This window comes from Cenococcum geophilum (genome assembly GCF_001692895.1).
Source record: "Cenococcum geophilum 1.58 unplaced genomic scaffold K441scaffold_18, whole genome shotgun sequence".
Taxonomy (NCBI): Eukaryota; Fungi; Ascomycota; class Dothideomycetes; order Gloniales; family Gloniaceae; genus Cenococcum; species Cenococcum geophilum.
In genome coordinates, this window is record NW_027137576.1 from 683,342 (window position 1) to 703,680 (window position 20,339).

At 50.2% G+C, this 20,339-nt stretch overlaps 7 protein-coding genes across 7 annotated transcripts; 2 read left to right on the plus strand and 5 right to left on the minus strand.

Annotated features, from left to right (window-relative positions):
• Nucleotides 1-468: 468 nt before the first annotated feature.
• On the minus strand, nt 469-2,399 carry K441DRAFT_635314 (uncharacterized protein; the record flags this gene model as incomplete). The annotated part of the gene is made up of 3 exons (XM_067646429.1): nt 2,154-2,399; nt 1,946-2,056; nt 469-1,887 (listed from the first exon to the last, which is right to left on the minus strand). Coding segments are annotated over exons 1-3 (1,641 nt in total), but the record flags the coding sequence as incomplete, so codon positions are not given.
• Nucleotides 2,400-3,031: 632 nt separating this feature from the next.
• Nucleotides 3,032-6,529, minus strand: K441DRAFT_686814 (uncharacterized protein; the record flags this gene model as incomplete). Its single annotated transcript, XM_067652026.1, has 2 exons — nt 3,032-5,202; nt 5,239-6,529. The coding sequence occupies 2 exons, from the start codon at nt 6,527-6,529 to the stop codon at nt 3,032-3,034; spliced, it is 3,462 nt and encodes a 1,153-aa protein (XP_067504541.1).
• Nucleotides 6,530-7,237: 708 nt separating this feature from the next.
• Nucleotides 7,238-8,442, plus strand: K441DRAFT_676956 (uncharacterized protein; the record flags this gene model as incomplete). Its single annotated transcript, XM_067651013.1, has 3 exons — nt 7,238-7,318; nt 7,393-7,933; nt 8,054-8,442. The coding sequence occupies 3 exons, from the start codon at nt 7,238-7,240 to the stop codon at nt 8,440-8,442; spliced, it is 1,011 nt and encodes a 336-aa protein (XP_067504542.1).
• A 937-nt stretch (nt 8,443-9,379) lies between these two features.
• On the minus strand, nt 9,380-12,091 carry K441DRAFT_84060 (glycosyltransferase family 8 protein). Its single transcript, XM_067654484.1, has 5 exons — nt 11,809-12,091; nt 11,723-11,750; nt 11,563-11,669; nt 10,602-11,509; nt 9,380-10,545 (listed from the first exon to the last, which is right to left on the minus strand). The coding sequence occupies exons 1-5, from the start codon at nt 11,839-11,841 to the stop codon at nt 9,516-9,518; spliced, it is 2,106 nt and encodes a 701-aa protein (XP_067504543.1). The 5' UTR covers nt 11,842-12,091; the 3' UTR covers nt 9,380-9,515.
• Nucleotides 12,092-12,795: 704 nt separating this feature from the next.
• On the minus strand, nt 12,796-15,919 carry K441DRAFT_705254 (glycosyltransferase family 1 protein; the record flags this gene model as incomplete). The annotated part of the gene is made up of 10 exons (XM_067653579.1): nt 12,796-13,190; nt 13,250-13,388; nt 13,442-13,817; nt 13,872-14,222; nt 14,276-14,384; nt 14,433-14,690; nt 14,745-14,902; nt 14,957-15,315; nt 15,397-15,719; nt 15,775-15,919. 10 exons carry the CDS (start codon nt 15,917-15,919, stop codon nt 13,000-13,002), a joined length of 2,409 nt encoding a protein of 802 aa, XP_067504544.1. The 3' UTR covers nt 12,796-12,999.
• Nucleotides 15,920-16,006: 87 nt separating this feature from the next.
• K441DRAFT_84220 (uncharacterized protein) lies at nt 16,007-16,333 on the minus strand. The gene has a single exon (XM_067654486.1). It carries the CDS (start codon nt 16,258-16,260, stop codon nt 16,093-16,095), a length of 168 nt encoding a protein of 55 aa, XP_067504545.1. The 5' UTR covers nt 16,261-16,333; the 3' UTR covers nt 16,007-16,092.
• K441DRAFT_659004 (uncharacterized protein) lies at nt 16,327-17,199 on the plus strand. Its single transcript, XM_067648452.1, has 2 exons — nt 16,327-16,812; nt 16,870-17,199. The coding sequence occupies exons 1-2, from the start codon at nt 16,537-16,539 to the stop codon at nt 16,897-16,899; spliced, it is 306 nt and encodes a 101-aa protein (XP_067504546.1). The 5' UTR covers nt 16,327-16,536; the 3' UTR covers nt 16,900-17,199.
• Nucleotides 17,200-20,339: the final 3,140 nt, after the last annotated feature.

Sequence of the window (20,339 nt, forward strand, 5' to 3'; positions counted from 1 at the left end):
CCCAGCATGTATAGACAGGATAACAACCCCACCGACTCCAAGCCTCTCTAACCCAGTACGCCGCTCTTAAATCCCATTCCAAGGTGGCGCATCTTCCATAAACTCATCATACCCCCACTGCCCGTCCAACGTTCCCTGACAGTCCTGCAACTGCGGCCACGGATCCATGCCGAACGTGCACGGCGCCGGCAATCCCCCAAACGCCACATCAGGAACCTGCTCCGCATCGAGAAAATTCCCCGCCGTATCCGCCAGCACATCCGTAGCCAGCGACTCGAACGGCGGCGGCGGCGGCGGCGGTGGCGGCGCCATCCGCTCATAAGCCGTGGCACTCCCATAAGCCGCAGTCGAGGACTCCGCCGGCGGCAAGTCAGAGAACGGCGACGCCGCAAACCGCGGCGCCTTGCCCTTCCCCGCACCGCCGCGCGCCTCGGGTTGCCGCTGCCGCCCCGCCTCCACGCCGCCGCCGCCGCCGTCCTCCCCCTCCGCCCTCCACTCGGCCATCGTGGCGCCGTCGCGGAAATGGCCCGCGATGTGCATCTCGCGCACGTCCCAGCTGCCCAGCGCCTGGCCGCAGAAGCCGCAGACCCAGCCGCCCTCGACGGGCTCCGCCGCGCGCTTCCACTGCGCCGTGGTGGGGGCAAACAGCGTCGCGTTGTGGTAGTTCTTGACGTGCTGGCGCAGGTGGTCGGGCCGTAGAAAGGTGCGGTCGGCGAGCGGGCGCGCCTCGCACTCGCTGATGCGGTGGTTCGTCGCGAGGTGCTCGTCTGTGGGGTCCTTGGCCATGCAGAAGGCGCAGTAGCTGTCGCCGCGCTGCGCGAACGAGAGTCGTGGTCCGGAAAGCATGCAGCTCCATTGAACCCGCGGCAGGTGCTGTGTCTCCTCGTGCCGTCGCCACGCCCTGGGCGACAGGTGCTTAAGGCAGAACGTGCACTGCCAGGTCTCCTGTGCGGCGGGTGGTGGGGCGAGGGGCTGGCGTGGGAAGCGGGTTGAAGGTGTGGTGGGTGAGGAGGTGGGTGGCTCGCGGAGACTGTGCTGTTGATGGCTTTTGCGGTAGTTCTTCTTCTTTCCGCGCCGCGATGGGCCGGAGCGCCGCGCTACGTTGTGGTGTGAGAAGGCTGTGTATGCGCTTGATCCTGAGATGGAGCTGGCGCGGGAGCCGCGGATGCCGAGTTTGCCACTGTCTGGCGGCTGAGTGAGTGGCGTGCTGTACTGGATTTCCTGTGCTGCGTCCACGATGTCGCTCTCGGAAGCCGCGTCTTCCTCAGATGTGCTTGAAAGCCACGCTTCCACAGGACTGAGCCGGCGTGCTCGGGCGTTTGTGAACCAGGTGGCCACTTGTTTCTCTGTTATACCGCATTCCTGGGCTAGCTGTTTCTTGACTTCCGTGCTAGGGTATGGATCGTGCTGGTTCGCATCTAACCAGGCTTGTAATTTTTGTAATGCACTTAATGGGAGTTTAACTGTTCGATGGGCCCGTGATCTCGTGACATGGTTTTCTTTGTGGTAGGTTGGAGTTTCCGGCATTGGAGGAGAGCCATTGCAGGTAGGGCATTTCGTAGGTCGTCCAGGATTAATCAACGCCGATAATTCGCAAGCAGAGCATCGTAAATTAGGTTTCGATGGTCCTAGTTTTTCTTCCGGTTCTTCGACCGGCTGCTGGAAGTCGGCCATCATGTTGAAACTACTGCAACTGTTGCAACGCTTATTCTCTCCCGGATTCGTGATGGCCCAAAGCTCGCACGCCACGCACTTGCGATCTGGGCAGACAAGCTGTCCATGGCCGACAAACACCGTATTGGTGCGTTCTGTCGACGTGAAGACATTAAGTTTCGTAACTACGGGCGAGATCAGGAGTTGACCGTGATGGAGAAGCACTTGATCTTTCTACACCCAAACCATCAGAGCCAGTCCCGCTCCGCCAGCAGAAAGCGAAGAAACTTACGACATGGACATTCCAGAAGGGTGCAAACTGTGGGACCCGACAGAGGTCGTCTTGGAGGGGTGAGCGCTCAGCTGTCGACGACCCTGCAACGGCGCTCTCATTGGATAAATCCTAGGCTTGCTCAGACGACCTCGCTCCGCGTTATGGACGAGAAAAAGGAAATCCGAAAAAAAAAACGGGAAAAGAAGGGAAAAGAGGTGCTATATACCTGGCCTAAACATGCGGCGGGCGCATCGGCACATGTCTCTGAGCTGTGATAGCCCGAGTCGACAGACCAGATGGACGGCGCGGGCTCCTTGGACGATCCCTGTCGGGCCATGTTGCAAGGCGAAGTGGCATGGACCGGCACGGTAGGCTAGCAAAATAAAAGCTTTTTAGGATGGTGAACTGTGCTTCGTGTTGAATGATGACTTGACTCCAAGAAACCGAGGGAATATTAGGCAACGCGGGGTGGGCGGACTGGCATAAGTAACTTACTGACGCGGCGTGCTCTGGTGATAACGAGGGTGCCGTTGTGGCTAAGTGCAGCACTAGCCTCTAGCGCCTCAAACGCCGGGACATTCTCATGCCTTACAGCCTCAATCGCTCAGCTGAACAGGGGACAAATCCTCGCCGTTAGTCAGCGCACAGCCTTGCTTCCAGTCTTCGGAAGACCATATGCAGCCGCTGTGGCGTCAATACTCCGATGTGGCTGCATGAATTATATACCTCCGGCCAAAAAACTTTGGCCCATCACGCCCATATACCGATCATCGGCATCAGCATCGTAATCCGTCATGGTATTTCTGCTAGGTACAGAACGCTGTCACACCGCAACAATCCAGCTGTCTCGTCCGAATTGTAAGGCGTCCTGAAAAGCTGACAAAACGGCTCTTTTTCATCCGTCTCATACACCCATACGCCGGCCAAGCGTTCGCATAGCACCTCTCCAACCGCCTTCTAGTCTACGCTTATTCCATAAACACACCATGCGGAGACAGTTATGCAGACTGTGCACTCTACAGGCTTCTAAGCGCCACAAAATGCGGCGTAGTATCGTAAGCCACATAAGGCGAGACATCAAATGGTCATTTCCGGCCCCATATCTCAACCTAGCTCCATGCCCCCCGCGACAGGCTCCCTTCCCAAGACGACATCCAAGAAGCTCTTCCGCGGTCTGACCATGTTCTCCGGCGACTGACCCCCCTTTTCCTCCTGCTTGACATGGATGAGCCTCGCTCTCGCGATGTCTAGGTCTTTCAGAAGGTCTTTCAGAGTCGGCACCTCTTTAGCAGCACTCAGGAAAGCTTCATAAGGTATCCAGTACAGCCCTTGCATGCCGAGGAATTGTTGCCGTGTCTCTTGGATACATTTCTGAATCTCAGCATAATCATCAGGGGATCCTTCCGGCTGGAAGCGAAAGTCTTGCGCTAGTTGCGCGATATCATAATTACGTAGAAATAGCTCTCTCTGCCTTTCTGTCACTTCTTTACGGGGCCAGGCAACGTATGGCTCCTCTAGCAATGCTAGGTCCTGCTCTGGCAAACCCAGGACGCCCACGGCTTGGAAGGACAAAAGCCACGGATCCTGTTTCTGGGCGGTTTCACAAGCTGAATCGATTTCCTGCAAGTGCACAAAGTTAAGTGGCAGAAAGTTGGCCGAAATGCCCATTTCATCACCAGAAAAGTGGAGAGGGCGATTCGGCCCCAATTCGACAGCACGCTTAAGTGCTTTTGGTAAATTTGATATCCGTTCGAGACGGGCGGCCTGCTTGGCCTGCTTAGCCTGCTCCGCCTGCTCCGCCTGCTCTTCAGCTAATCTCTTTGCCTCGGCTTCCGCAGCAATGCGTGCGGCTTCCGCCTCCTCAGCAAGACGTTTTGCCTCTGCTTTGGCTTCCGCTTCTGCCTCCGCAGCTCGCCGTGCAGCCTCGGCCTCTGCCACCTTGCGTGCAGCTTCTGCCTCCGCGGTTTTACGCGCTTCTTCGGCTTCGGCAGCCCGACGCTTAGCCTCCTCCATTATACGTTCTACCTCCTGCCGGCGGGCTTCACGAACAGGTTCTGGTGTTGTCGCTGGTTCTGGTGGCGCGGGAGTACTTTTCGATTCGGGGCCTGGGGTTGGAGAGTTCTTTGGCTTCGCTTCGTTGCCTGATCCCTCCTCAGGGGATCGCTTGATGTCCTTGCTCTTTTCTCTTTCACCAGTGCGTGGCTTGGTTGCCATCTTCTTAGGAGGTTTTCGATCATCCGGGTCTGCATCTGGGGTTGGCTTGATATCTCGCGCCTTCTCCCGCTCGGCCACGCGTGACTTTGTAACTAATCTTTTCCCTGGCTTTCGCTGATCGTCCTCGCTATCTTCAGATGGTGTACGTGCGGACTTTCTCGGCGGCTCTAGGTCCTCAGAGCGTGGCTTAATTGATTTCTTGACTGCCTTTTGTTCTTCGCCCTCGCTGTATGAGCGTGGATTGTGAGCTACTTTCTTCGCTGGTTTCCGTTCTTCCTCGCTCTCTGACGATGATGTCTCATCATTTACGACCCTTCTCCGTCTCTTCAGATCGCGCTGGTTGGACAGCTCACGCCCAGAAATCAATCGGCCTCTTGTTTTCTGATGAGCAGCTGGTACCGTCGATGATTTGGCAAGATGGATTCGTCTAGCGTCGTAACGCACTGGAGAAGATGAGCGCTCTCTTCTAGGCGACGACCTCCTCTTCGCTCGTATCTGACCGCCGCCCTGTGCTTCCTTCTTGTTCCTCTTCGGACTCTGGTGTTCTCGGCGATATTTGTCATATCTATTCTTCAAAATGTCCCTCTCCTGTTCCCATTTCGGCCCTCGACGATCTTCAGATATCTCAAAGTACGTTCGGCCTTCGCGGTTACGTCGTGTCGGATCGAAGTGGTCTTGTACCAAAAGCAGCTTGATAATCTTGAGATGGCCTCTACCGATTGCTACGAGCATAGGAGTTTCGCTGTGTTTGGAGGGGTCCGGGTCGGCTTTAAGTCCACTGGCGAGTAGGATACTGAGGATATCATAATGGCCTCCTCGAGCCGCAGCAACACCGCATGCGATGTTAGGTTTGATATTGCTGTTAATCAGTTCTCCGACCGCGATGATGTCACCTACCCCAGCTCTTTCTATTAGGGTCTCAGTGTTGTATTCGTTGTAGAGTAGTCTGGAAATAGTCTTCTGCTGAGTTGCTTCGGGACCATTATTCTCATCATCGTTATTCGTCCCATTTTCACGTAGCATAGCTTCCTTCAATTCTTTCTCGATCTCCTTAACATCATCTTCATCATCATTAAGCACATCAATGGCCCTCTGACCCTTCTTGTTTTGGTGGTGTGGATTGACTTTAGCCTTCGTAAGGAGCAACTTGACGACTGCTAGATGCCCATTTTCTACAGCGTCAATCAATGGAGTATCTCGATCATTCGATTCGCAATCGGTCCGGCAACCTTGGTCAATGAGGAATTCCACAACATCCGCGTGTCCGTTTAGCGATGCCTTCTGTAGAGGAGCAATTCCCGCAAAGTCTTCTTGGTTCAGCTCGTCCGGTGCTGCATTGTATGCGGCCTTAACAGTGTCCAGATCACCCTTCTCGCATTCTCTAGCAAGTCTTGTGGCTCCAAATCGATCCACGTTCTTCTTGTGAGCCATGGCGCGAGCCGGTGAAGTTAGAGCCCGATGAGATGAGCGTTTGACTCGTGTGTGAGGCGGTAGGTTGGGCGTCTGGACGTGTCGTGGGGACGACGCTTCGGAGCTCGAATCAGACCAAGTCTTGCGCTCCTGTGATGGTAGCACAATCGTTGAAAGCTCCCTTCTATTACGACTTTGGGCAGCTTGTGAGACTGACTGTGAAGATGCTGAGCGTTTATGCGGTCTTATCCCAGGTGTTGCAGGGGATGTGGGCTGAATCCGGAGGCCGTGAGATGGTTTTGCAGGTCCATCAGTCTTGGGTCTCTGTCGCGGCGGCTCAATGTTGTCATCATGTAGTTTGCGCTTCCTAGACTCGACGGTTGATGAGCTTCTCCCGCGAGTTGAGACTGGAAGGGGTGGTGAAGGCGCAGCATGTGCCGGCGGGGATCGAGGTGGTTCGGCAAGACTCCTTTCGTGATCTTGTCGTAAGGTTGATCGACTGCTGGGAGAAGTTGGAATTGAGCTCTTCCCGTCGTACTCAGAGCCATTCCTGACGCCGTTTGTCTTGATGTCCTTCGCGTCCACGGCCACGTCTTTCCGTCCATTTAATGCCGGTGATCTCGTAGTCACCGCCTCTTTCACCATGCGTGAATCTGTTCCATCATCCCCATCGCTCCTTTCAGTCTTGACCACCCTCTTTTCTTTCTTGTCTTCATCTTGTTCCGCATCAGTTAGAACGACCGTTTCCGCTTCCGACTCGTTCTGCGCGTCGTCGGAGCCAGCATCACCATTCTGAAGCCGAGGTATTGATGCTGTATTGCCTTTTGCGGATGATGGTGGTGATGCAGGCTTGAGCGCTCGAGGTGAGGCAGTTTGCTTGGAAGGCGAAGGTATCCGGTCGTCTTTGCGCGTTGGTTCAGCTACAGAGTCGGCAGAGATGGAAGGTACATTGTTTGCAACATCGACATTACTGGTCATAACGGAAGGCTGTGACAGGACTCGAGGGATCCTGCCTCATTGTCGGCTTGGGTGAGCACAGGACGAAAGGAATGGGTAGAGCAGGCAAGAACAAAAGCTTGACTGCAACTCCTCGGTGTGGCGCTTTGTCGGGGACTCGGGGTATGTGGATACAAAAAGCTATAAAAACAAGAAGTCGTGGAATCGTGACAGGATCGTGAAGACTCGAAGGTGGAATGTTGAGGAGATGGGGAGGACTGCGAAGGGAAATGCGACCGGGGAGACGAAGGCGCAAATCAGAGAGGCCAACACGGCTGAGGCTGGTCTGGGCAACATTTGCTGGTCTCTGATTGCACGAGCTATCATAAGCGCCCCTGCAAAGGAGAACAGAAGGGACAGGCCTGTTATGAACGAGGACGAGGACACCTAGCTCACAAACGTCATGGGACGAAAGCGACACGCAATAGACATGTTCCGAGGTCGACTTCAAAATCCCGTAGCTTCTATCCAAGGATTAGTTCTATACACAACGTTTTCCGCTCCGCTTGATACTAACCTTAATCAAGCCTCCGGGTGGGCCTCCAATAGCCACATGTTGGGGAAGAAGGGAATGTCCGGTAGGCTGTTGCTCGTGCGAGCGGGATGCGTAAAAATACCAAGAAGCAGCCATCAGCTGTCATACCCTAAACTAGGAGCTACGGACCAGCGACACGCGATCACATCTGCGTCATGGGCGTTGTAAACTTTTTGCTAGGCTCTTTGAACCCTATTCTGCTCCTCCGAACTTTCTATCTCGCCGCAGCAGCCCTCGTAAACCTTCCCTCCAGCACTACTTCCAACTCGCCAGCAGTCCTCTCCATCACTAACAGCACCACTTCCAGTAGATCCTCCTCATCTACGCCACCCCAACCCTCCGCACCCGCTTCCTCGCCTACGGCTCACGAGCAACTTCTCCCTCCAAACAAACCCCCAAACAAACCCCCAAACCCACCTCTCCACAACCCTCAAATCGCTTCATCCAGCTCCTCGACCACCTCACCACCTACCGCGTGCCGCACAGCTACTTCACGCACTTCTACATCCTCTCCATCCTCTGCTCCATCCTCTGGCTCCACCAGCTCCGAACACGTGGCCCAGCGTTTCAACAGCTCGCGCAACTAACCAGCACCCCCAGCACCTCTCGCATCCCCAATGGTTTCGCAGCACGTTCTCGGGCCGCTGCAGCGGCGCCTCCCGAAACGCCCTCCATGACCGTAGCCCAGGTCTACCTAGTCTGCAGCCTGATGCTGCTCCAAGGCCTCCGCCGGCTCGCCGAGAGCTGCTTCTACACCTCCGACTCTAAGAGCCAGATGTGGATCGGCCACTACGCCCTCGGCGTGCTCTTCTACAGCACCGTAAACATCGCGGTATGGATTGAAGGAACCCGTAAGCCGCCTCCCTCCCCTCCCTCCCTCCCTTTCCCCCATCCTCGTCCCCCCCTCCCAACAACCCACAACTAACCCGCCTCCCCCGCCACAGCCGCTCTCCTTGCCGACCCCCCTACAGCACCCTCACCACGGCCCACCAGCCTCATGCCTCTAGACCTTAAATCCACCCTCCTCGTACCCCTACTCCTAACAACCCACATTCTCCAAAACGCCCACCACGCATTCCTCTCCTCCCTCCGCCGCTCGGGCACCTACGCCCTCCCCACCTCCCCACTCTTCCCCCGCATCCTCTGCCCACACTACACGCTCGAGGTCCTGCACTACACGCTGCTTGCTCTACTGGCCGCGCCGGCAGGCCGAGCGGTAAACTACACGCTGGCGGCCGCAGTGATGCTGGTTGCCGTGAACCTGGGCGTGACGGCTGAAGGGACGCGAGGGTGGTGCGTTGGGAGGTTTGGGGCGGAGAGCGTGAAGGGGAGGGCGAGGATGCTGCCGTGGGTGTGGTAGGCGTACAAGAGGGAGGGGAGCGGTGGGATGGGGAGATAAAGCGAGTAGGTAAGGGAGGCGGGTGGATTCCTGTTATAGTGATGGAATGGGCGAGGTGCTTCCTCTACGAAGCCAGGAGAGCAATGTCTGCCACGATAGTGTCTCAATAAGATCATCCGGCAGGGAAGGCAAACGGCGGAGGTAGAAGAGATATATACTCCACCTTGCATCAATCTAACTACAAAACACCGCCATGCTCAACAAGCAAAGGCAAATGAAGAAGCAGTTCAGAGCTTGAAACCATGCCACAAAGCGCACTTGAGCCGGCCCTCAAAGGGGAAGAGACGCAAACCATGCAATAGCAACGCAAAGAAAAGAGATACGTCGCAGCTAGATGCGAGATAGGAAACAGGCGTAATCTAATAGTACATAAAAGAAACACATTAACAAATCCATGTGCATAAGTAACAATGATAGCAATACTCATAGCAAAGAAAATGTAGCAGGAAAAGTGAGAAACTAAACAGAATAATTAGGAAAAGACATGCCATTTCATCCCTTGATAGCTGAGAAAAGAAAACTGTGTAGACAGGGGCACGACGTAAGCGCAAGACACAACATGTCCATCTCTATCGTTCCGTAGGACTGATAACGCCCTCGTCCGCCGCGCCATCAAAAAAGCCCGTCCGTTCATCCGTCGCGTCGTCGGCTCCAAAATCAGGGTCTTTGAAAATCGGTTCCTCAGTAGTAGTAGCAGCAGCCGCAGCCGCCACAGGCGTAGGTTCCGCGATCTGCGTCCTCTCGCTCCCCTCACTCTTTCCATCAGAAGCCTCCGAATCTTTTTGAGGCTCGCCTGTCCCCAAAACCGCCGCCTGATCCAGACCCAAACCCACTAGGGTGTCGCCACCAACAGGCTCGATATGATGGTGCAGCGCCTGCTTGTCTCTAGGCGTAGGGACCGAGTGCTCCGGCAGCTCGCGCAGCGGAGGCGGCTGCTTCTTCTCCGGCTGCGTGAGGTGCTCGAACTCGAGCAACGAGCTACGACGCAACTGCTCGAGCTTCTCTTCTGGATTCTTGCGGGCACGATCTTGTAGTCAGCTTCTGTCTCTCTTCATCAACAGCGCGACAATTGCATCAACATCAGACTCAGACTCCAGGCCCAGGCCGTGCTCCGCGGCAAGCGCCAGCACGGCCGCGGGGCTGGGGAAGTGGGATGGGTTGGTGAGCGACGCGAGCGGCGCACCGCGCGGGCTGCTGAGACTAGCTAGGGACGGGCTTTGAACAGCGGGCACAGCAGGCGCGGCAGTGAGCGCAGGCGCAGGCGCAGGCGCAACAGAAGTAGCAGAAGTAGCGAGGGTCGAGTCACTCAAGGAAGTCGACGACAACCGCCGTTCACGACGAAACGATGTAGTGCTATCAGAGGAAAACCCACAACGGGGACATACCCAGTCGACTTGGTCCGGCACGCCTTCCGCCGCTGGCAGCTCGCCTGCTGCATCTCTCTCTTCGCCCCAGAACGTTGGTCGCCGGATTGGCGCTGGGGTCACGGGGAGGCTGGGCCGTTCAACGGCCGATGGGAAGTCAGTTAGGATAAGGCTCTCGCGGCGCTCTTTGCGACCGATCGAAGGGGAGAGTATTTCTTCGGTTCCGCCAAGTTGTTGGAGAACTTGGGGTTTGGTTCGCCGTTGCTGTGACTCTATAATCGCGCGCACGTATTGCTCGATTCCTGGTACGGTATCCCAAGCGTTCGTACTCTGTGAAAAGCTCTGCCAATTTTCGTCAGTAGTTGTTGGCTGTGCTGATGATGGCGGAGTCGATGTGCCCTCCTCAGCCCTCTCGCCACTACTAGGCGCCGAAGTTGGGGCTGGTGGTGTTGGCTCTGGTGGTAAGTCTTCGGCGAAGACGCGTGTCGGCTTTGGTAGGTCGTGTTCTTTTTCCCAAGGAAAGATAGGCTTAGGCCTCTCCGCAACAGCAGGCTTAGTTTCAGGTACTTCGTACCACATGTCTCTAGGCGGCTCTGGATACGACTGCGGTGCTTGGAAGAGCTCCCGATCCTCGCTGAAAGTGTACGTTTGGACTGGGAAGTTGGCGGCCTCAGGTTTCGACTCAACCGGTGGCGCGGAACTAGAATATAGATCAATACAGAATGTAATGCTCACCCGTCTTCCAGTGAACCTTACCGTGTCGCATCCCAAGACATTGTGAGGGCTGAGAATTTCCGCTGCTGGGCTGTCGGTGTTGGCTCTACTACACCCTGGTCAATATTTTCCGATGTTTCTCCTGGATCAGAAAATGGTTGCTCCGTAGTCGTTGTCGCTGCTTCAGGCTGCGCGGTCTCAGGTGCTGGCGTTATGTGTTCAAAGGACGAGGTACCAAAATCGACATTAGTCGCCTCGCCGTGAACATGCTGCTGAACCGTTGTGGAAGGCAGAGAACCTAGACTTGGAGTGTACGAAGTCTGGGGTTGTGAAAAAGAAGCAGGCCCGCCTGAACGGCTGACTTGTGCTCCTTTGAGATGTCTATCATAGACAGCCCACCACCGGGCAAGAAGCTCATTGTAGACTCCTCCGCCTTTACTCTGTCTCCCTTTAGACCAAGGTTTGTCCTTGCCAATGAAGTGCACCATGCTAATGTTGCTTTTGTAGTGCCTGTATGCAGGCTCCCATTGGTACTGTGCGTTCGGCGTGCAATTGTATGCGAAGCTTATCCGGTGCCAATTTCTGTGCTCGTAGTATTGGTTCAACAGACCTTGGTCAGCTCCATCAAAGCTATCTCCGCTTGCAGCCATTGTCTGTAAGGCCCAGTAATCACCCATGTTTGGGCTGATAACCATCACACCTGTGTTGAAGGCATCGGGCCAGCCAACATCGGGAGCTGCAGCGAAGGGAGCGTCGATGTTAAAGAGCTCATCCGGTGCCCTAAGAACTACAACATCCGCATCAAGATATACAATCTTACGGAATTGCACCTGTCGCCACAGGGCTATCTTAGTGAAGGCGAAGGCAAGATCGGCACGATCCATGAGGTAGAGGTTGGCAGGATTAGGGTTTCTTATTCGGTCAACGGGTATTAGATAGTCGTAGAGCTCCTGCAAAGATCATAAGCATCTGTTCACTCTAAAGTAAAACTTCAATAGCAGACCTTAAGCTCCGTGATGGTACCAGCAGACAAGGTGTCCAGCGTGACGAGGACGGCGAGTTTCTTCTTGGTCCCGGCATCTCGTAAAGAATGTGCGAGAACAGCAGCTCCTAGAAGGAATGAGTGATTGTTCTAGAAGATTGAAGTTGAGGAATGTTGATACCGGGTAAATAAGAATCGCTCATGAGCAACTATCCTTGTATGAGCTTGTTTACTTGCACAGCAGCTATCTTGGACTCTGCAACTTACGGTGCAATAGACATCCTCGCCTGGAGTGGCCATAATGGCAGGATTTATTAGAGAGAGCGTGTTTGGGAGAAAACAAAGAGAAAAATAGCGATGCTGCCAGTGGAGGGCGTAACGCTCCCGGTTGGTGAGTATCAACCTCTTTCTCTCTCAAGCTTCCCCGCCCTCTAACGACGTATGGAGCTGCCGATCACACGACGAGAAAAAGATGGTGCAACAAAGACTAAAGCTGCCGGGGCATAAACAGCTCAATGGCAAACATATTTACAAGCGCAGCTGCCGATGAAGCTTTTGCAGCTCGTTGAGCAGGAGAGCAGCCGAACGGCGAAAAAGGCTGGTGTTGATGGCGGGATCAGAGCAATCTCCTCATGCTGGGTTACCCGCAGCTTGGCAGAAGCTCTGATAACGCCAAGACTTTTTTTCTGTAGATGGCCGGGTTACGTACTTTAGCTCGCCAAATGCCATCATAACAGAAATTGGCTTCAACGCTCGCCGGCTACGAGTGCCACGAGCGCCACGAGTGCCACGCCTGTCATAGGGCTGTAACTAGCATACTAATATCAGCAGTCGTCTTTCCCTTTTCAATTGCATCTGATTGATAATATGATGCTATCCAATATGCACCGCCAAGGAATTGCCGTACCAGGTGATCAAGCCTTGGGACGTCTTCTAGGAAAATTGGCCTTCATAGCCGGACATTTCATAGCGGGAAAACACGGATCCCATGTGTGACCCTCGCAGGGATCGCTCCCTCCCGTCTTGAAATGTCAACAGTCACCTTAGCATCGCCGAGTTCCGTAATGTTTCCAACATATCTCCGACCGCACTATGGCCGGACCTTTGTGGTATAAGCATGAAATCGTCGTCTGCTTCACCAGACTTGCTTGGGTAGGACATGAGCCACGCTACAATCTTTAATTTAGTTGAATCCTGCTAACCTCCAAACTCCAGGCAAACCAACGTTCCCGTTCTCCAGACGCAGCAATTCTAGCAACTTCAGCCCCCTGGTAAATAAAATCCATATTACTCATCTGGTCGTATATCTTGATAAATGCAGCATTAACTGTAGGTACCATTCACTGACAAGTTAATACATTATTCCCTCTACGGTGATGCGGCTTCTTGTATTGATTCGTAGCTCAAGGGTAGTAACTTCGTTCCTGATTATAAATGCAGGCTCCATAGCTGCATCAATTATTTCATTAGAGCATCGAATTCCTTCAGCACACGCTCCGCGTCCACCGCTCGTCCTCTATCGGTGGTGAGAAAAAACTCTCCTTCTGCGTGTATCGCCGTGATGATGCTCTTCGTTGTCTTCAAATGAGTCGCTGTATAGAGACTTTTGTAAGCGCCTTGGAGAGGATAAGCGATCAAGCCGGTGATAGCTATTGGCAAAATCAGTCAACTACAAAGTGGGCTGATATTTGAGCGGAATAATATATACCACCACAAGGTTTCACAGCAGCCCCAATAGTGGCCTTCCCAACGCCCTTCGCAAGACCTATTACGCCCTCATCTCTCGCCCCTCGATAGGGGTGCATGGCAAGGCCAGCGACACTTTCGAACACGCTTGTTGCGAAGCCCTAGCGGCGGTTAGACCTCCACTGCTATCGTGTTGGTTCTCGGTAGTGCTTACTAGCCCGCCGACTCTCATGCCACTCTTCCAATCTGTCACCGGCCCATGGTCCTGAACTTTGTCTCCACATAATGTCGTTATAGCATAGAAACCATCAGCAACCGCAACTGGGATTTCCGCGCCTGCTTTGAGAACGTGCATAGGAAGCTTCAAGAAGCTTTCTGCAGAGGCCGCAGCAGCCGCAGCGGCGGGAGTCTGAGCGCCTGGCTCCCCCTTTTTAGACCTGGTGGCTGCACGTCGGTATTCTCTAGCCGGCTCCAACACGACTCTACCCATGGCGCCGACCAAGTCCGCTGCCGTCGTCACCCACACAGCACTAAACCCAGTCAAAATATCCAAACGGCGATGCTTAATTATCACCGGATTGGATTGGTGCCTAAGAAATTCTCAGCTCGTTTCGCGGCTAGACAACACGCAAATATGAACATACAAATTGAGTTTCTTTCTGTCGAGCTTGCGGTGTCTGATCAAGATTTCTGCTGCCAATCCAGACAACTTCAGTGTCTTCTTCGACCGCGTATACGACCATGTTGCTGGCAGATCCCCTAGTATAGCGCACGGAAGTTGTTCAAGGGGGAAATTGCGATGGAAGGATTGAACGGCTGCCTCAGCCCCAGCCTCCGTACGCATCTTATCTGCGATTGCCTGCGCTGCGACCGCTACTTCAGGCTTCGAGCAGAATTTGATTGCTTCTCCAAGATTTTTACTATTGAGAGATTTATACGGTATCGGCTCCGGTCCTGCTCCTGACCTAGCTATCATGCTGTCCCAGAAGGGTTGACTAGAATCTATCAACAAAATACAGCTTTTACAGCTTCACGATGGGAGACTTACTCGCCGAAGAATGGCACAACCACAGATGGGCGGCCGTTCAGTAACCCGCACGCAGTTGTCCCCGCTCCACCGTGGTGCACGACAGCCGAAACACGTTGGAACAACCATTCTGCGGAGTTAGTTAATGCATGTAAGTAAGGCAGGTCTTCGCTCTTACCGTGGGGGCAATCATCCAAGAGGAATATGTTCTCCCGTCCTTCCGTTCCGCCCAACTGACTCCATCCCCTGGAGATAATAGCTCGTACACCAGCAGCTTCTATCGCTTCCAGAAGAGTCGCTGTGAATCTTTCCGCATCGTCTACTACAATACTTCCAAAGCCGATATATATCGGCGGAGGGCCCTGGGAAAGGAAATCGTACAATTCGCGCGGTGGTTTATAATGCGGAGGTTCACGGAAGAAGAACCCGCAAACGTCTGCAACTAGATTTAGCAAAAGTCCATAACTTCAGACGATCCCGAGATACGAACCGATATAGGGTGGCCAATCATTTGGCTTTGGTACTAGCGAAGGGGACCAACAGTACGTGAACGGGATCTTCTGAGTTGCTACTAGCGAAGGCCCTTCTGAGGTAGGAATCGGTTCCAGGTCATGCTTTCGTCGCCATCTGTTTACGATATCCCCTAAACTTCTACTATTCAGCGCGTTGGGCATCGTTATTGTCTAAGGCTGTGAGATTTACCCCTGCCACGTCATCCATTCGACGATCCCGTATGATAAGTAATTGGCCAAACCGGAGTTGAAGTTGGAGTTTATGATATTCGCAAGAGGGTGAGGGAATGCACGTGTGTCGCTCCAGGGCATCGTAAACATTAGATGCAGAGGTATGCCGAGCGCCTGCGCACAATGTATGTGAGCAAAACTAACTGGATTAGCAATAATGGCTCCGGCAACAAAAGGAACACCTGTCGATGGATCCGGCGAGATACAAGACCTCCAGCAGCCATCAATGATGTCTTCCATCATAGCTCGTTTTCTCTGGATGTCGCCCTTGCGAAGCGTTTTCATACTTGGAATCAGCCCAGGATTTTTGACCATGTACTAGTAATCAAGGATTCTCAATCAGCTTTTCGAGCCAACTTCGTCGGTGGTTGTTAGCGTAATTGGAAATAGTAGACTTACAGCCATCAAATCAGCTGGGTTGCCTCCGATGGGGAAGAACTCAAGGTTTGAACTTTTTACAAAGTCTGCGAATACATCGTGTGTCGCTAATCGAACTCGGTGTCCATATTTTTGTAGCTCATTGCTAAGAGCGACGAATGGTTGGACATCACCTCTACTGCCGACTACCTGTATGACGATGTTGAGGGGAATGTGCCAAGACTTCCTTGTGGTGCTATATGGAGGTGGCTCGACATGAGGAAGGTCGTCAGGCGCAGGAGGTACTAGACTAGCAAGTAACCTGCTGAATCTTGAGTCGAGATTCACGTTAATTCGGCCATTGTCTACATGGAGAGCGTAAGGAGAGACTCAGAGATAACAGAAAATAAGAGGAAGTACATGCGACATCAACGGCGCCCTGAATGAACGCATTGTCAGACACAGCATCATTGTATAAAGGCAAGCTTGAATTGGAGTCGGCGGAGTCGGCGGAATTGGCTTCAAGTGCTGGGCGACTATCTGAGTGGTCTTGATCGTGGTACATTTTGGGCCTACTTGAAGTGTACTGCAATAGTAATTTAGGAAACTCTAGGCATAGGGGTAAAATTTCGACACAAGAGGCTCATGATTTCCTTCAATTGATTCAGGCGCATCCACACTACACGCCAAATTCTCTAGGCTCCAATTATAGCTTAAGAGCAGAGATCAGCAAAGAACTCACTTAGCAGAAGTGACTGTACACTTGTGAAGGTTGTTAGAATCGGAAAAGCTTGCGAGTCCGAACACGAGAACGAGTGCGAGATCGCACACGCAAGCGACAACGTGCCACGCATTATGTACACCGGCCCTGCGACGGAGGTTCCTATCGCCGAAGGGCTTCATCATGATTCGTACCACACGCCGAGAAGAGACTTTATGACACTCGCGGATCTGAGTTAATTACGGCAGCTACACAACTTCGCTAGCTTATCGTCGAAGAGGCTGAGTGTAGAAAAGGCCATAAAATTCAAACAGGCTACTAGATCGCCAAGCCCGCGTTGGACATATTGGGCAGACCTTGCGACGATGTTACGATGTGCGAATATGATCCTGACAATATATTGTTATTTTGAAGTATGGTCATACACTCTCACCCCTGATCAATTTGCTATATATACTACTATGTCCAACGTGTGGTCTTTTGCTCTTCTAATTCTTCATCCGGTCACTGATAATTCACCCTCCCCTTTACACATTGTTACTTCTTTCTTCGTTATCGTGTACCCATTTCTGTCAGGCACAAAATGGTCCAGAAACATGTCCTCTATCATTACAAACCCTCATTCCTCGCCGCGACTGCTGCTATGGTGCTCTTCGCAAACACCACTTTGTTTCATTTATGGCAGATATATAAACGCAAAATTTGGTATTTCATACCCTTCATTATTAGCGGGATATGTAAGTTGGGACCGGTCTCCTTCACTAGAGATATTTTTGGCTAACCAGTCCTAAAAGTCGAAATTGGGGGATATACGGGTCGAATGATTTCCAGTCGACAAAGCCCAGATTGGCAAGTCTAGCCTTACGTTATGCAGAGTCTACTATTGCTTTTAGCTCCTGCACTACTGGCAGTGATCTTTTTGGACTGGAGCCAATATGGAGCTCCAGGATGGACTAAGGCTTGCCCTAGAGTGGATCTAAGTAATTTAATTGGTGGATAGAGTAGATCTAAGGTAGTGGAGCTCTTAGAGCTCTAAACCCTATACCTAATTAGGAGGAAGGAAAGGACATTATATTATTAGTACGTAGGATTAGCCAATTAGGGGTTTACGCAATAGCTCAGCGTTCTTAATAGCTAGTATTAGCCACTAAACAGCGTGGTTTTCAATATAAATACTGCTAATCAGATTAATTAATATTGTTACTAATTAATATTGGCGAGTATTGGCGAGTATTGGCCATATTTACAGATCTTCTTAGCACCCCTTAAAAATTTTTAACCTTAATATTGTACGGATAGATTATCCAAATATTATGGCTTCTAAAGCAGACTTATTACTTTTTCTACCTATATTAGACTCCTTTAATACAGAGGAGTCGTTAAACCGCTAGTAAAAGAAGACTTCCAACCTATAGACACATACTCGGGCTCTAGACAAAGATGAGGATACACACTATAAGAGAATAAGGCTTATATACTGTAAATATTGTACAATAACAGTATATTGCTTAAAATCTACTATAAACTTTCAAAATTACCTAAGAACTAAGTATAATATCCAATTAGAAAAGCAAGAGGGCCCTATTTATATAAATACTAGCAATTAACTTTGATATCTCTATATACAGCTCCGCGATATAAAGTAGTTAAATAATATTAATACACTTACCCTTTAAAACACCCTAAATCGGGAAGCTATTACTGCAGCGTTTGTTTCCTTAATAACCGTACGGAGACTCCTATTTAGAATAGTTAAATGGCCAGAGTTTTACGTATTTTATAGGGTCCTTAATCCAGAGGTTAAGGGTTATATTATAATAGCTTACTCTATAGTTAATAATATAATCCAAAATACATTTATAGTGCAGAAGGATATTGTATAAAAGAAGCTTTAATTAGCAATATCTAAGGTTTATCTCTTACTAGATATCTAGACGTCCCTAAATTAACATCTTTTGCTTAGGGTTTACGTACACTTTATAGATTAAAATAAAAGATTAAAAAGAGGCCTTCTTATGCTTTATATAACTCCATTATATAGCGGAGAGAATTAGTTCTAAACGCTACTTCTAATACTTTAGGACTATAGTATTATATAGAGACTTGGTACTATTATCGCTAATAATATATTTATAAATAACGTCCTATATCGTACGATCTAGAAGTATCTTTAAGAAGAATATAATATAGAGTGGAAATCTATACACCAACGAATCTAGTATAATGGCCATATTATCCACCTTATTATTAAGGCCTTCCTCTTCTAAGACTTAATTTAAGAAGATAAGCTTATATTATACAACATTAAGGATAAAAGAGGACTTTAAGTTAACCTAAACTCTAAGAGTAGCCAATTTTAAGCTCTTAGTATACTAGGTAAACTCTATAATATTATTGCATATACTTAGAGCTTACCTAGCTATACAAACAACTTCCTTACCTTTACTTAAAGAAGAATTCCATTAGATAATTGTACGAGGTAGAATAGCTAGTATTAGATGCTTTAGGTTGCCTTAGAGCATAAATTAGCAATTAATCTTTATATAAAGAAGTATACTAAGACCTTAGGCGAAGATTTCTTAACTCTATAGGATTAGACTTCGCTTTATACAATATATAACTTCCTCTAAATCTTTAAAAGGGTAACATTAAAAACTTAGGGGCATAATATAACAATTTTAAGCGTTCTTTTTTTAATGAATATTCTTATAAGGCATTTTAAGCAGAGTCTTATAAGAATTCTCTTTGCTTTTAAAAGTTTTTTTAATATCGTATAATAGGAACACTATAAGAATAATAGCTACTTTAGTAAAAGGATTTAAATTGGATAGAATGTTACGGCACCGTAACGCGTAACCTGGACAGGGAGCCTAGTTAGGGGTTCGGCTAAGGACTTGGCGTTATAACGCGTATATGTCACGCCTCTGCCTCCTGTACATACCTCTCCTCTTCTCCTTAGCTTAGTATCTTTGTAATACAGTATTCTACAAGCTTTAGTTTAGAGGCATTTGTACGAGCCGTAACATTATACTAAGCTCACCCTACATTGCCTAGGAAGGCCTTAATAATATCCTACCCCAAAAGAAACTTTATCTGCAACAACGCGTTAACGCGCTATACTCAGACACTAAAATAACTCTACATTGCCTGGGAAGGCCTAGATAATATCCTACCTTATAAGCTAGATAGGACTGGACCTATACCCCCGGAATTAAGACCGAAGCGTATAATATTAACGAACCCTAGGAAGCTAACGATGGCACCTAAAGCTAGCTTATCTAAGAGAGCTGCCTCTACCCAAGAGGAACCTAAGATCTAATTGGGATTAGAAATCGAAAACAATAATAACATTATAGACGTACGCGAGCAGATTTGTGCCCTCGCAGCCAGCCAGGAAGCCGATTGTCTTAAAGCAAGAAATATATAAGAGACCCTATAAGAGATCCTAGAGAGCCTCGCGGCCCTATAAAATAGCCCGGCTTCCCCTTTTTAAAGCCCTAGCCGACCTATTTACTTTACTAAGTGCAATATACTAGGGAGTACGGATATAATAATAAAGTAATTAAAGTCCGTTAAGCTCCCTAACCCCTTACTACTGTCTAATAGAATAGACCCTACCTTTGGGAATTGGGGGATTTGGGTACGGGGAAAGCTCCGCGTTAACTATAACCACTTCCTTTCTAAAGAAGCCAAAATACTCTACCTCTTTAGTTAAACTACTAGGGACGCCCAACGGCACCTTTAAGCCAAGTTTAAGGATAATTCCCCTGTCTGATTTATATCTGTTAATAAGATAATATAATACTTAGCTACTATCTATATTAACCCGAATAAAGTATAGGATACCTAGTATAACTATAATCGCCTAATAATAAAACTAAACCAACCCTTTGCTAAATTCTAGACTTAATTCCTATACCTTACAGGAGAAGGCTAAGTCCCCCTTAAAAATTACTAATTGGACCTATACAATAAACTGACGATTAGGCTATAAGAGAAGATTATAGTAACCTTAGACGACCTACCAAACTATAAAAGACTTACGGCCCATTACCTATTATTAAATTTAGAACTAAAGCGAATTAACGCCCACCCTAATTGGCAGAAGCGACCCTAGAACCCATTAATTACACCTACAGGAGCTAGAGTAGGAAGATAAGTTACAGCGGTCCCTACTCTAAAAGCGGTCACTACTACGCATCCGCAAGCCTTGTCTAACCCGCCGCGTACTACGCCCTTAACTAGCAATCGCCGCAATACCCCA